Source organism: Eremothecium sinecaudum, chromosome III (genome assembly GCF_001548555.1).
Source record: "Eremothecium sinecaudum strain ATCC 58844 chromosome III, complete sequence".
Classification (NCBI taxonomy): domain Eukaryota; kingdom Fungi; phylum Ascomycota; class Saccharomycetes; order Saccharomycetales; family Saccharomycetaceae; genus Eremothecium; species Eremothecium sinecaudum.
In genome coordinates this window covers 732,278-747,159 of record NC_030894.1, presented here as the reverse complement: position 1 = coordinate 747,159, position 14,882 = coordinate 732,278, and the positions used below count along the sequence as shown (strand labels likewise).

The window sequence follows — 14,882 nt, the reverse complement described above, 5'->3', positions numbered from 1 at the left end:
TATCTCTATCTCGTACGATTCCTGTAAAAAGGTATTAATTTTATATACAATTACTGTGGCTAGTTGCCTAAATATTCCAGACTATATAATGGAATAGCCTTCTCCTGATCATCTTCATGGCCAGACTTGCTCGAAGCTCCTTTTGACTTCCATTTTCTAGTGTTAGAGCAATTGATTTCTAGTATATGCAGCAGCTCAATGGTTTGATCTACCCAAGCTACCTGCGAATCAATGTAGGTAGCTAGCTTATTCAATTGCTCCGGCTCTAATCCAAAAAGCCCGACGGATTCTATTACCAGGCTTAAAAGTAGGAACAGCTGAGCCTTGCTTTTATTTCTATCTTCAAAATCTTGAGTTTCATTGGTCATGAAGTCGATGAATGTGTTCATGTCGACCTTACTCATCTGCTTGATGCCCCGCTTAACCTCTTCTTTTGTGAAGTCTTGAAGAATCCTTAGCGACAAATCTACTGACAGTTCTTCGTTTAGAACAGTAAATAGTTCCTGTAGGAGTTCCTTCAGGGGCAAGTTTGGGCATGTCACGATAGCTTGTTTAAATAAACGTGGATTAGACTTTAGCCTGGATAATAGGTCTACAGTGCGCGATGCGGGGAATAGAGGGTGCGTCAAGAGGTAGGTCAGCGTTTCTGGATAATCTTTTTTGTATGATGAAAAGATAATTTCAAGGACCGAACTGATAAAGTTGGGGTTGTTTATGTGTCTATCACTTTCCGTGTAGTAGTCGTTTTTAAGGTTTAACCTCTTCTTGAATATCTGATCAAAAGACTTAGTGGAAGAAGATTTAGTTTTCAGTTCCTCAATTATAGCGTCGAAATCAGGGGTTTCATGAGTTGTTTCTTCATCGTAATCTTCGTTCAATAATGGCTGTAGGGTCTGAAGATTGGCATTATCCTCGACAAGAAATCCTTTCCCCAGAGAGTCCTTTAATGAACCAGTGCCAACATCGACCGTGACAATCTCTAGGGAACTTATTGGGTTGGGGCCATGTTTAGTTGCAACACCGACCGCAATCGTCGTATTGTTATCCTCTAGGTTTCCTCTAATAACTGCTGTGCGCAAAACTTGGAAAGTTTTAACGTTCGTCAACTCTCTTTCGTAGAGTAAGGCATTGTGTAGAAGATCCAGCAACATTATCTTATTTCCATTGGTGAAAAGTACTCTATTGGTGGACACAGGTTGTAGGGAAGTTAGGTCTTCAATGTTTACAAATGGCAGTTCGACGCTGTGGGATAATTGCAGATGTGGGAGGTTGTAGACGTAAACCTTGTTTCCTGACAACCTATAAATCTTACCGAACTGGTATATGATCTTAGACTCCTGTACTGAGAACTCCTCCAGTATTATAGAGTTTAATTCAGAAATGGGTGTATTAGTAGAAGCGTTTGGCATTTTAAAGATTTTATAGCATGCTTTCTTGTCTTCAAGATCACAGAGTACTAACATGTAGTCTTCATTGTCTAGAGTACTCTTAAAGTACTCCACAAACCTCACATTTTTATATGAAATATCCAAAGAATGTAGAAGTTTTAGCTCGTAGTCATAGGTTTGAATAAGCCCTGACTCCAATATAACTATAATTCTTTGAGGAGATGAGAGCACCTTAATATTTACAACCTTATCGTCCATTACAAGCTTTAAAGGTTCCTTTTCGGTATCAGCAGCTGCATTTAATATGCTAGCATCGGTTGTAGGAGCCTGCTTCTTAAGCACGTTCAGGGTACTTACCTTATTATTTGCCAATAAGGCAAAACACCATAGTTCTTCACCATCGTTAAGTTCAGCCACGGTACAAGCCGTGGCTACATTCGTAGAAGGAATTGGCAGGTTATAAATTAATTTTGGAGTTGGATTAATAGTATATTGTGAAATGCTACTAGCTGAAATACCAATGGTAATTGTATTAGCGGACGGAGTAAGAGTATTAGCAACTTGTAGGTAACTTGGTTGTGTAGCATAATTATTGAGAGATGATATCTTCGGTAAAGAAGCCAGTCTAAATGGTTGAGTAATATGAGCCATTGTGACAGAAATATGGGACTCTAGAAGCCTTCAATAACCTATGATTCCTTAGAGATGAGGTACATCTTCTTTAAAAGCTCATCTCTAACTTGCCATAATAGAAAATTTTTCAAAATAAAAAGAAACAATGCTAAATTCTACATTAACAGGAAGAGGTCTACAAAGACCAATGAAGAGAAACATTAACTGTCTGGCACTTGGAGAGCTATAACAGCCATCTAGAGCCCATATAAAGTGCTACTACTCTTTTCCTGCTGCCGTAAATTCTACTGTAATATCTTCCGTACAGAGTGATATAAGCGCAAATATAACAAGTAGCTGTAGAAGATGAGCCGATGTGAATATTAGAGTTTAACTAGCCACTTCAGATGGTTTTGGCAGCTGCTTAACGTTGCTAGATGGGACTAGAAGAGATTCAAGAACGGCTTAAGAAGCTTAAAAAAGAAAGGGTCAAGCTTTCTATCGCAAATCGCAAGGAAATAGTAAAAGAAGAGAAACTGAAGTCATCGGATGGAAAACCTCAAGTATATTCCATGGATTACCAACCCGAGGGAAGTAAAGATATCGAGGATGAGACACATAGCTCAAGGCTCCTAAATTATAATATTTCGGAATATGAGAAATGGGAGGCTAAAGAGAAGTCAAAGCGTAAATTTATGGATGGTGCAGACGCCAGCGACGTTGCATACCTTACATATAATAATGGGCTGAAACAGCTGCAAAAGAGTGAAAGACTGCCCAAAGGTAAGGTTACCAAAGGCATGATCAGTCAATCTGGTAAACTTCTACTGAAGGATGATAAGGATTTAGTGGATAATCTAGCTGATACCTTAGAAAACTCGTCTCGGGAACGCTACTTAAAGCGTAAAAAGAAAATGGAAAGTAAGGCAGGTAAATCAACAGTTTTGGATCAAGCTATCAATGAGAAGAATAAACAGTTCAATGACAAGTTAGCTTCACAGTTTAAAAAACTAGATAGTTAAATGCTTATTCTTCATCAACACCCAATTCACCCAGGAAATCCAAACTACTTTGAATTTCACGAACACAGAGCTTATGGTAATGCAACTGGAAGTTATGGAATAGTTTTACTAATGTTACCAACTTTGCGGAATCAGTAATTCGTAACATTAGTTCAACGGCTTCTGATGTATTAGAGACAAACTCATCTTCGTACTTTTCTAATAATTCGTTTAGCTCGGTATCCTCGGCCGAAGCAGCTGGCTGCGAAACGGGCTCTGAGCTGCTCTTATTTGCATCTTCGCTTTCATCAACGGATTTATCCTGTTCTCCTGATGCACCTGCATTAGAAGCGGCAGCGGTTTTTATCTCATGTCTTAGTGTGTCAAATTTGAGCCTTGATTCCTCAACAGAAGAGCGTAAGGCATGTACTTTTTTAAACTCCACTTCAATTAGCTCTTCTAATTTCTTGTTGAATTCTTTTGCAACAAACTTGTCCATTTCTTGCTTTCCCTTGTGAATTTTGAATTGAGAAGTGGCCCATGATTGGAACATTTTAGTTACGGCATCGACGTCTTCGTCTTCGTCTTCGTCTTCTTCATTTCTGGCATTATCATCCCCTGTCGCGAGAGATTCATGCCCCAAGTCCTTAATAATATTTGCAGATTCCTTCGCGGCCTTTCCTATAGCATGGGGGAACGATGGTGGACTATTTTCTTCTTCTTTGTCTTCATCCTGTTCTTTCTGACTAGCATGCTTAGTTTTCTTACCAAAAGGCAAGAACGATTCCCTTGTTGAAGAATCCCACCAATTGGATAAACTTTCGGTCAAATTTGGAGGATAATCATATCCTGGGACCTCGAAAGTTTTAGTAACAATCAGCATCCTTTTACAAGCTTTTTCGAAGGTGTCGCATTTCTTCTCTAAATATTGGTATTGCGGTGGAAGCTTTGATATATCCTTAATGGTCCCTAATGTTTCCTGTAACTTATGTGTACGAGTTTTTAATGATAGTATAGTTTGTGTCTCATCAATATTGATGCTCTGAATAGCACGGAATAGTTGTTCTTGGGTGTCGTTGAGTTTCTGTTGTGTCTTTTGAGCTGCTGAATTCAAGGTTGAGTTTATCTTATCTAGCTGAAATCCTGAGAAATAACTTGACATGATGAAATCTAGTAAGATAAATGAAGTAATTTAAATTTGATGGTGGTTTCTAGTCGTGTCAACTTCAAGATATTGATGATGTTGACATGAGCATTTTCAGTCAAGATGAACTTGCGATTTTTCATATTAAATAAAAATAGTCCGACCTTACTTTTACATCAGTATATACAAACGAACACCAATTAAAGAGTTGGTTATCATAATTATATAGATGAAACTCGTTAAATCGATTCGTATTTATGGTATTATTTGATCTAAATCAATACTGATTAATTAGTGCTTAAAAAAACTTCACGGTCAATAATGTTAAGAACGTTAGTACCTGATTTAATACAGCATTGCCCAACTGCCTCATAAAATCAAATCTTTTCAACCGGGATCGCCATCAACCGTGAATCAGCGTTGTTCCCATCTGGTTGCGTTAAAACAACAACCTCTTCGACAGAGTCATAGTCATATAGTGAATCAGCTTCTGTTCTGTTGTCATCAACCCTCTTCGACCTGGGAATCTTACGAGAAGCTGGACCTGAATCTATTGAAGTTGTTCCAACAGCTTGGCTGTGCTTAAAGGCCTTAGTTGCTTGTTCTGCGTTGGATTTCTGTATCTGTTCCGTTAGCAACTTTTCCCTTAACTCATCAGCTTCCTGTTCTTTAGCCGCTATTTCTTGCTTTACTGAATTAGTTGCATCACGCACGCGGGCAATTTTCTCCTCTAGATCACGTACTTGACTACTGTCTTCCACAGAACCTAGTTCAGAGAGCATTCTTTCGTTTGCATTCACAGTTGCGTTGGCTTTTGCGAGCTCAGACTCAAGAAGTTCTCTCCTCTCCTGCAACATTAATACAGATTTGTTCACTTGTTCCTTCTTCTGAATAGATTTCCTTAGCTCTTCTTGAGTGGTATCGAGCGAAGAAGTGAGCTTCTGTATTTTGTTCCTATAGACTTCCAACTCGGTCTCGTGGTTTTGTTTAAGTTCGCTTAACTTGTTAATCTCAGGTTCTAGTTGCGATTGTTTCTCCGCCAAGATCCTGGTTTCGTTTTGCTGCTGTGCAATCTTCGAATCAAGTTGTTGAATGACGGCACTCTTCTCGCCGTTGTATTGTTCATCGATGTTGCTTAGATTCTTCGAAAGGTCGACATGTATTAACTCCACTTTTTCTTTTGAACGAGCATTGAGAATTTCGGTGTCATTCGCGATTTTAGCGAGCTGTGCGTCCAAAGCATTCAAACGCTGCTCATAGTCTCTTTTAGTGTTCTCGTATCTTGCAGCCGCACCCCTGTTCATCTCAGCCATGCGCTGGTTGTGGATGATCTCATCTTGTTCTAACTTATCAAGGACGGCCTTCGAAGCATAGCCTCTATCGGTAAGCACCAGTAATTCCGGCTCTCCGGGGTTAGCAACGGGCTGATCTGAGTGACTTCTGCTACGCTTCAACTTAGCAAGAATACCTTTCTTTCCTCCAGGCTTGTATGGCACACGTGGAGCTTGCGATATGTCAACGAAATGAGGGTCTTGTTGGAATTCTCCTTGAGGTGGAATATCACCCGAAGGTTGCCTCTGATGTTCAGATACGAATTGTGGTTGTTCGTAATTCTCTGTAAAATGCGCATGTTCATTGTACGACTCCATTCCTGAAGACCCACTGCCCTGCTTAACTGCAACAACAACGGAATCGCTATCAGCAGCTGCGGCTGCGGCAACAACAGCATTCACAACGTCATCGTCAATATCGGCATCCTTCTCGCTCAAAGGCTCTATAGAAACCGAAACAGAGTTTCCAGTAGTAGGGTGCGTTCCGGTGGTGGGCTGCGTTCTCGCAGAATGGTTTTGCATCATCGGAGGCCTCTGGTAATCCTCGAAGGTGTGTTCTTGTTCCCCGTGTTCTCCATGATGTGCAGGAGCGTAAGTAGTATGCTCTTCTTCCTCGTGGACTACTTCACTGCTGTTGCGCATATCAACTACCCTCTGGGAGTCCTGTAAGTACTGCAGCTCATTCTCCTTTGCTTGAAGCTTCTCGAGCTTTTTCTTCTGCTTCGACTCATTTGTCTCGAAAGTCCTTGGAGGATCAACGTTATGAGCCCAGTTACGGTCACCGCCAAGCTGATGATCATGTCCACTGGTATGCATACCTGTAGTAGGGAATTTCATATCTCTTATCCTCTTGGACTCTTGGATAGCCTTCTCATCGCGGAATGGAGACCTATACTGGAAATCATTCTCAATACCCGGCAATTCAGTCTCACGCTCTCTTTGACCATGGCTTCTACCGCCGTGATTATGACCTGAAGACCGAGACTTGTTCTGGTTTTCAGACGATTCGTTTAATAGCTTGTCGAACGGGTCATTAGCCGATGGCTTACTTTTACTTTTACGCCTGAACAGCGATTTTATCGAGTCTTGGGTACTCTGCATCTTGATTCTCGTACTAGTATCTTTTGGTAAACCTGGAACCCTTCAGACTACAACTTTGCTCCTATCATGTCCTAATATAAACTTCTTATTAACCCTGAATCGCCCCCTTTTGTTTTATGTTTTAAAATTATCGATTAATTAACATACACACTTAGTTACCCTCCCTCATCCCTTTGCTCTTGCTTTTTAGGGGAGTCGCAAAAACGTCAGGGGTGAGCATCGCAGATCCAAAACAGTCGGTAATAGCAAAAGGGGCGGTCACGTGGTCGGAAACGGAACGCGCCGATAAACGTGCCGAAAACGCGCCGAACTTGCGGATGATGTGCACGGCCGCTTAGTCTTGACGCATGGAATTGTTTGAAAATGTACAGAAACAACCACACATCTTCGAAATAATGCAGGGCTTCCCTCCTCGCCGCGCGTATGAAGGAACTCGAAGTGCCTTGGAATTGAGCTAAATTCAAATTTTAAGGGATGCTACTACGTTAACTAGGTAGATATTGCTAATAAAAGAGCTCCTGTAATAACTCCTGTAATACGTAAGAATACCTAGAAGACTAAACCCTCTAAGAGGAACTAGCAAGTGTAATAATAAAAAAAAAAGATTAATTGAACCAGCGCAATTTCGCGTATGATTAGGTGGAACAATGAAAAAATTGTAGCTAAAAAATAAACAAGGGACGATATTTGTCGGTTAGCTAAGAATATCCGAAAAGGGGTAGCAAGTATATAACCTAGTATATAATAAATGTTTTGTTTTCTGAAGTCCTAATTTAACTGAACGAGTTTTTTTTTTCTATCTAGAGCTGGCACTAGTTTTTCGTGAAACAAATAATATACACAGATATACAAGATGTTATCAATTCTAGATAATTCGTTACGCGGTGTTAACTTTATATTCCTACTTATCGCTTTGGCATTATTAGCCTCTTTGATCCATGGTCAACGTTATTCTCACTCCCGTGTGAATTTTGGTTTCTTCGCAGCTCTATTTGGGTTGCTATTTGACTCTCTCTACTCAATTTTAGCCAACTTCATTCCTGCTTTCTCGTGGCCTATCTTTACTATCATTGCTGATGTTCTCAACTTAATTTTCACCTTCTGCGCTGCATGTGCTTTGGGTGCGGCAATTGGGGGCAACAACTGTGGTAACAGAGACTTTGTTAACGGAAATAACATTTCCGAGGGTTCAACAGACAGATGTCGTAAAGTGCAGGCTTCATCAGCATTTTTATTCTTCTCATTCTTTATCTTTTTGGCCAAGGCCATTATGTCTGGTTTGAACATCTTCTCCTCGGGTTCGTTTGGTTCTGGAGGTTCTGGAAGAAGAGGGGGCGGTGGCGTTCCAACTATCTCCAAGGTCTAAAGGACGTGCTCTCGGGCTTGGTTACGCTGCTATGAGGAACCTATTCATAATAAAGGGACTATTTTAATACCACATGGGGGAAACACCCAAAAAACTTTAAAAAAGTACTTGCATGTTTACAAGAGCAGTGCTATTGTAAGCATAGGTCGATTGGCAGTGCTTTCCTTTCTTTTTCGTCTATGTTTTAACAGAAGAAATATTGTACTAGTACTGTTACACTACTATTTCCATCTGTTGGCAGCGTCCGACGCCATTACCGCTGTTTTGAGTTAAAAATATCTAAGCTATAGGTAGGTAATGTGCTAATTGAAATAAAGAAGCTGCGAAATAGTATCCCAATGAGCGGTAAGTCTCTCGTAAGGCGTTAAGCCGCTTTTTTTTTTAGTCGTTCTCCTGTTCACTAAGCTATGTTTATTTTGGGCACAGCTTGGCACGAATCAACCATTCTACTTTATATGATTCTAAATATGTAAACAACTAATCGTAATACTAATAACTTCTTTATTCTACGCTGTTTCCGGCTTTGCCTGGAACTGTAGCAAGGAATCATGTAACAGGATATAAAAGATATTCACAGACTATATACGGACGAATTTAAGTTAAAATGACTATTGCATTAAAAAGTTACGGCATTTACCTTCCAAGATTCAGAAGTAGGGAGTTTGGAGCTCCAGAACTTGTATCCTGAGAGTTACCATGTGATGGGAGATACGTAACGTTTGGAGATGTGGCTAGTGTCTTGGCAATATCCTTGGAGGCTTCTAATCTTCTGATCATCAAAAGACCGTCACCAGCCTTAGACAATGCTTTGGAAATATGATCTGCAGCCTCAGCTTCACCCTCCGCACGGATAATTGCTGCCCTTCTCTCTTGCTTGGCCTGTTCCACAACATACTTGGCTCTCTCAGCCTCTTGGTACGCAATCTGCTTCTGTTCAACGGATTTTGTAAACTCAGCACCAAATGACAGGTGGGTAATTGCAACATCTTCAAGTCTAATGTGGAATTCCTGTGCACGTCTGCCAAGTTCCTGGCTAATTTTTTGAGAGACGAGCTCTCTTTGAGTTAATAACTCGGAAGCGTTGAATTGAGCAACAACAGCTTTCAAAACTTCATTACCAATAGATGGTAAAACTCTCTCATCGTAGTCGAAACCAAGTTCTTGGTAAATTTTTGGTAATTCTAAAACTTCTGGTCTGTGTAAAACCCGAAGGGTCAAATTGACCATTTGTAAATCCTTCGAACCAGTAGTTGTTGCGATATTCTTAGGCCTTATTCTAGTGTCAAATATAACTGCCTTCTGGAGCCATGGAATCAAGAAATGGGTTCCTTCTCCTGAAATATTTGGCCTAACACCACTTATACGGTCGAATATAACTGCTCTCATACCACCTTTAACATCATATAGGGACAGTTGACCAACAGTGATAGCAAGCCCTACGGGGATAGCTAACTTACCCACAATCTCTGCAATTCTGGACATTATACTTATATGGATATTATTCGTTTATCCTTTTTGTTTAAAGGTATATAGCCTTGTTTGCCACCAGTTTTGGTTTTTGGTTTATTTTTTTTTCAAGGAGAGGAGCTGCATATTAAACCTGGAAGTAATACTAAAACCAGTGCTTCAAAACTTCAAAGCACGAAGTAAACCCTCTAATATATATATAACGCATATCTAATGCTGCTACCTTAGTGATCGTTTACAGTCTAAATTATATATAAGCTATTCGTCCGTGGGTCACGTGATTCATACTGACGTTATGCGTAAAACCAGCATCATAAGTCATGGGACAAGTGATGTCTAGCAGCGATGCGACTAGTCCATATCTCTGACGTTTCTATGTTTTATTGCATTGATCCATATTATAGTATTTTATCCTCTCCTTGCTCTACTAATTAAAATGGAATTTACATCCCTTGCAAGTTAAACCTCCGACTCTAGAAGGCAGTTATATTCACTTCATCAAGGTAATGTCTAGGATCCTTAGAGAATATAGGCATATCCAGAAGCAGCTGGAGTCGTATCCGTCTATTATATCGCTGCAACCCCGGGATGATATGAGTGATATCCAGAACTGGCAGGCGCAATTCTACGGCCCTCCAAACACTCCATTCGAAAATCACATATTTACGCTACTTATAACAGTTCCTGATTCCTACCCCCATGATCCACCATTGTGTAAATTCCCTCCGAAACACGTGTGTCATCCAAATATTAAGTGGTCAACAGGAGAAATATGCTTGGACCTGTTGAAGCATGAATCGTGGTCTCCGCTTTATAATCTCCTGGAGGTGGTAATGGCTATCAGCACTCTTTTGGCTGAGCCAGGGGTGGAATCCCCGCTTGATGTGGATCTTGCAATCATATACGCATCCGACAGACGAGCATACGATGCCCTTATCAAGTACAGACTACTCTCGAGACCAAATTTCAACTTGTAACCATATTAACTGCTATATATCGGTCACACATAAACTTGTATATATATCTAGTACACATAATAAAGTTTTCATGATATGATAGACATGGCCACCAGCTACTGAACCATTGTTAACTCTGACCCCAATCCCTAATCCCTTCTATGCTTTCTCTTCCACAATACTATTTCATATTCAATTAAGTTTCTATATAACGGGTGCCAGTAAAGCTAAAAATCGTATTTCGTAAACCATATAGGGTACCTGCCCTTTAAGCTATTTCCTGCTTCTATACTAATTTCGCCCTGGTATGGAGCTGCCCCCTTTACTGTCGTTTCTCCCTTTAGATTTATTGTTTACTTTATTTCGAGAGTTATCATAGGACGATATTTTTCTATTGAACAAAGGATTCAGCTTCCTCGGAGCTATTAAAGGTCTATAACCACTTAAAATAGAATCCAATAGGAAAGCATCATTTATGCGTGTAGTTACCGGTACTTTTAGGAGTGTGCTAAAAAAATCTTTCGACCTTCTCACAGTCATGATGTTTCTAGTAGCTGTAGTAACTCTATCCAAGAGCTAATGCTACATATGTTTAAGTTGTTGCGTAAATAGTAAGGCGTAAGTAATTAAATCTTATGCACCTGGATTGTAACTGTTGAGTAACTTCACCCGAAAAGGCCGTTCATCGTATTTAATGACTGACACAACTCTACTTCTCACCCACGTGATTTATTTTCACGTGATAATCATGTGCTATTTTGCCGTTTATTTTTAAAGCTTTAAATAATTCAATAGCTATTCATCATTCCATTACGAGTTAACACATAAGGACTCCAGTTGCTTGGTTTTTGGGGTTTGTATGGGTATCTGGAGCCTCTATCGTCAGTTAATAGTTAACTATTTTGGTTGTAGACTTTAGGAGGCAATGGTAAAGAAGAATAAGACGAAGATAGAGGTGCCGATGGTGATGGGCCCGTTAAGTTCTTACTTTCTATCATATCGTCCTAGTGTTCAAGGGCTATTGGAAATGAAATTAAATGTAGACGAAAAGCACTATGAGCTTTTTATTATTGAGAAGACGCTAGTGACGCTATTTATGACGCGATTTGGGAATGGCGTTTTGCATTTGCTGTATCGATTATCTGGCGGCAGTATTAAATTCACGAAGTATAAGCGTTTGTTGAAGCTTCGACTAAATATAAAAGGTTGGAAAGCATGTTATAAAGATTGGGGATCTCGACTGGATATATTATCTGAATTTCTGGATTTCTGCTTGCAGAATGACAGTTGTTCTTTGGATTACACCGAATATGCTATGGTTTCAAGAAAGATACCCCTTCAATTTTTGCTTTCTGAGGAGTTGCGCCCAGCTATAGTTGATGAAAAGTATAACTTGCTTTTGGACTATATTTTTCATAGTCGGCCGCTATGGGAAGCGTTACTAATACAGGGGATTCCGAAACTACTACCGGATTTGATTGACAGTTATAATAGGAGTTTTGAGTTCAATGGCTACTACAATTGGTATGGTAACGTGGAGGGTTTAGATGAGAAGCCGGTAGCTCTCACGAAAGATCTATACATAAAATTTTTCTACATGCTTTTTGGTAAGTTGACCGTCACACGGGATTTACTACCGAAGTTGAATGCAACAGTCTGGAGTCAATCATGGCCTCCAGCATACACGAAGCATAGCAACTCTGACTATTCGCATGACGAAGAAGACTATGTTGAATTGGATATGGATCTTGAGAGTGATCATTGGCTGCAGCATAAGATTACGTCCAAAAAGCAGGTGTACACATTCGAGCTTAATAAAGATGGAAATATAGAGTTTCCCAATGTGTTCTTGCATGCTAAAAAAAGACACGAGACATTGTATAAGATATTGGGGCTTCCAGATGTGGAATCCCCCCTTTTGAAGGCCCAATTTATGACCATATGTGCATTTGTTGATCCAATAACACAGCCGCCACCTACAGATGAACATATAATATCCATAGACCTGATTTACCAAATGTTCTTGGGATCATTATATGACATGATAAACGAAACATGTATTGAGAAGAACCAGGACTGGAAATTTCATATCTGCCAAAACATGCAAAAAATTATACTGGCAACGATGAGGAGGCTGAATTGCCACGATGGACGTTTATTGAATTCAGTGAATAATAGTGATGAATCTGTACACTGGAATGTCAACCTTGATAGATGGACTCCTAGGGGATTTAACACACAGGACCTGGAATTATTGTATATGGTTAGTATGATTGCCATATACACCATATACAAGTTGTACTCGCATTTACCCATTCAAATGAATCCATATTTGCCATTAAGTTTCCACTTGTGGAAGAATTTGACGAATGTACTACTTTTAGGACTTGAAATTGATAGATTAGAAGAAGAGCGTGAAACGTTTAACACACCTATATTAGTCCGTGCTACTATTAGAGGGTCAGCAGCTTTGAGAAGTGTTGTTGCTACGATGATTAATGAACATTTTACCGTAAAAGAGCATGACTTTAAGCATGAGCCAATAAATCTCTACATGTCCCCTCATGGTAGAAAAATATGCCAAGGTGCATTATACGCAGACGTGAGGTCGCATGCTGCTGCTATGCTCGCTTTGGGGGTAGAGTTAAATGATGTAACTGACTTACTAAGTGATTTACAACCAGGCGACAGATTTGATGCTGATGTAAGATATATGTTTGACTACGAGTATGATGACTACAATGCGATAGATCTAGAGAAGTTGTATGATGAAAACCAACAGGACCTCGAAAGGCTCGAAGAAATTCAGCAACGGGAGCGCATTAAGGATATGAGAGGTTATTATAAACGTTGTCATTGTGTGTTCGACGACGATGAGCTGTTATCAGATGATGACGAAATGGTAGATAATAACGCCGGTCTCAACCGGTCCATCAAGCTTGTAAACCCTTTGAAACCGAATTCAATGCTAAGTTCAGGAGAAGGAAATCCTCTTCAGAAGTTCGCAGTCCGCAGTGATTCTGTTGAATTCGATTTTAATGGAGTGGATTGGAGAGATATTCCACGTGGAAATAACTTTTATTACTTGGAGAATTACACTTTTGTTAACAAACTACATTCAGATCTCGTCTACTATTTAATGAAAGAGGCCACAACAAAAAAGTTAGAACCCAATCAGACATCATTTTTGCTTCGGAGTATAGCAACATGTGTCAGAGTTGAGCAGGAAAAGACAATGGTTTACAATTTAGTATCAGATCCAAAAGATGATACCCTAATGGAGAATGCTGGCTCTTCAAAAGTTCTAACTAGTGACTTCATATACGAGAAGTGGTGCGAAAACTCCCTTTTCGAAAAGATGATGTATTATAATAACAACTTAGTCTGGAGGATGATGGACGAAATGCTAATGTGCAGCGGATATCGTAGAGTTTTAATTTGGTTCATCACACATTTAAAAGTATCGCATTCAATGATCCATTACATATATGAGTTAGTGATGGGATTAAGAGGCAATTTTTCTGTGGAAGAAAAAGCAGACTCTACGGAGCACTTTAATTTAGATATATTAGATTCCTTACCGCTAGGCTCTAATAACTTCTCAGTTGATGTGCCATTTTCGAGACAAGGCGCAATAGAACTTTCTAAAATTGAGACTGATATGCTGCTTCAAGAGTTTTTTGTTAATGCAGCAATCTTTTTTGCAAATAAACTAAGAGGTCCACTTTCAGATGATGAGGAAGACCTAGGTAATGAGTCAAATGAAGGTTCAGATGACGGTAACAGTAGTAGTGAAATAATTAACCCGGACGATAGCGTTCAGAGTAAAGAAACGCTAAAGGTTTCGTCTCGTGTGGTGGGTCTCATGAGACTGGTATGCTTTATGGTTGATATACTAATTAAAAAGAATAAATTTAACTTTTCCGACTCAGAATATATATTTGAGCTACAGACGCTATTAATGGATTGGATAGGTATAGTTCCCGAGGCGTGTGATTTATTCTTCAAGCTAAAATCATCTATAGTAGAAGCTTCAAGCGAAACTGGGACTCGAGGTATAGATGACAAATTGGAACCGACAGACGAAAACAGAGGTGCTAATGAACAAGAAGGAGCTTCGGAAAGTGAAGATATAAACCAGGATGGTTTTGAAACCCTTGAGAAGCCATTGAGCTCGAATTTATCGTTATACAATAAATTGCTCCTTGCATTACTTCCACCACGGTTTGAAAATGAAAATTCAGCAATAACTGCCTTGAGGAGTTTCATCAGAAAACATTCTCTAACTGAAAAGACGGCTGTATTCGGAAGGAGAGTCATCTATCAAGACCATGCAATTATGAAGTTGTATATGTCAGATAAGGAGATGCAGCAACGTGAGTTTTTGGCTGAATTCGGAATTGATTTTAATGTCGTCGCTGCCAAGGACGAGGACAACGATGAATCTGATGCGGAAAATGACATCGACGGTGACAATTGTCTGTAAAAAATGAACAATACGTTTGACTAAAATTTT

The 14,882-nt window shown here is 39.7% G+C and overlaps 9 protein-coding genes across 9 annotated transcripts; 4 read left to right on the top strand and 5 right to left on the bottom strand.

Annotated features, from left to right (window-relative positions):
* Window positions 1–59: 59 nt before the first annotated feature.
* Window positions 60–2,039, bottom strand: UTP8 (Utp8p; the record flags this gene model as incomplete). Its single annotated transcript, XM_018131272.1, has 1 exon — window positions 60–2,039. The coding sequence occupies one exon, from the start codon at window positions 2,037–2,039 to the stop codon at window positions 60–62; it is 1,980 nt and encodes a 659-aa protein (XP_017986840.1).
* Window positions 2,040–2,437: 398 nt separating this feature from the next.
* Window positions 2,438–3,022, top strand: SYF2 (Syf2p; the record flags this gene model as incomplete). The annotated part of the gene is made up of 1 exon (XM_018131273.1): window positions 2,438–3,022. One exon carries the CDS (start codon window positions 2,438–2,440, stop codon window positions 3,020–3,022), a length of 585 nt encoding a protein of 194 aa, XP_017986839.1.
* A 4-nt stretch (window positions 3,023–3,026) lies between these two features.
* On the bottom strand, window positions 3,027–4,163 carry AW171_hschr31695 (uncharacterized protein; the record flags this gene model as incomplete). The annotated part of the gene is made up of 1 exon (XM_018131274.1): window positions 3,027–4,163. The coding sequence occupies one exon, from the start codon at window positions 4,161–4,163 to the stop codon at window positions 3,027–3,029; it is 1,137 nt and encodes a 378-aa protein (XP_017986838.1).
* Window positions 4,164–4,522: 359 nt separating this feature from the next.
* Window positions 4,523–6,577, bottom strand: AW171_hschr31694 (uncharacterized protein; the record flags this gene model as incomplete). The annotated part of the gene is made up of 1 exon (XM_018131275.1): window positions 4,523–6,577. The coding sequence occupies one exon, from the start codon at window positions 6,575–6,577 to the stop codon at window positions 4,523–4,525; it is 2,055 nt and encodes a 684-aa protein (XP_017986837.1).
* Window positions 6,578–7,430: 853 nt separating this feature from the next.
* Window positions 7,431–7,943, top strand: FHN1 (Fhn1p; the record flags this gene model as incomplete). The annotated part of the gene is made up of 1 exon (XM_018131276.1): window positions 7,431–7,943. One exon carries the CDS (start codon window positions 7,431–7,433, stop codon window positions 7,941–7,943), a length of 513 nt encoding a protein of 170 aa, XP_017986836.1.
* A 633-nt stretch (window positions 7,944–8,576) lies between these two features.
* Window positions 8,577–9,425, bottom strand: PHB1 (prohibitin subunit PHB1; the record flags this gene model as incomplete). The annotated part of the gene is made up of 1 exon (XM_018131277.1): window positions 8,577–9,425. The coding sequence occupies one exon, from the start codon at window positions 9,423–9,425 to the stop codon at window positions 8,577–8,579; it is 849 nt and encodes a 282-aa protein (XP_017986835.1).
* Window positions 9,426–9,916: 491 nt separating this feature from the next.
* On the top strand, window positions 9,917–10,387 carry PEX4 (E2 ubiquitin-protein ligase peroxin 4; the record flags this gene model as incomplete). Its single annotated transcript, XM_018131278.1, has 1 exon — window positions 9,917–10,387. The coding sequence occupies one exon, from the start codon at window positions 9,917–9,919 to the stop codon at window positions 10,385–10,387; it is 471 nt and encodes a 156-aa protein (XP_017986834.1).
* A 270-nt stretch (window positions 10,388–10,657) lies between these two features.
* SUE1 (Sue1p) lies at window positions 10,658–10,906 on the bottom strand (the record flags this gene model as incomplete). The annotated part of the gene is made up of 1 exon (XM_018131279.1): window positions 10,658–10,906. One exon carries the CDS (start codon window positions 10,904–10,906, stop codon window positions 10,658–10,660), a length of 249 nt encoding a protein of 82 aa, XP_017986833.1.
* Window positions 10,907–11,291: 385 nt separating this feature from the next.
* On the top strand, window positions 11,292–14,852 carry CAF130 (CCR4-NOT core subunit CAF130; the record flags this gene model as incomplete). Its single annotated transcript, XM_018131280.1, has 1 exon — window positions 11,292–14,852. One exon carries the CDS (start codon window positions 11,292–11,294, stop codon window positions 14,850–14,852), a length of 3,561 nt encoding a protein of 1,186 aa, XP_017986832.1.
* Window positions 14,853–14,882: the final 30 nt, after the last annotated feature.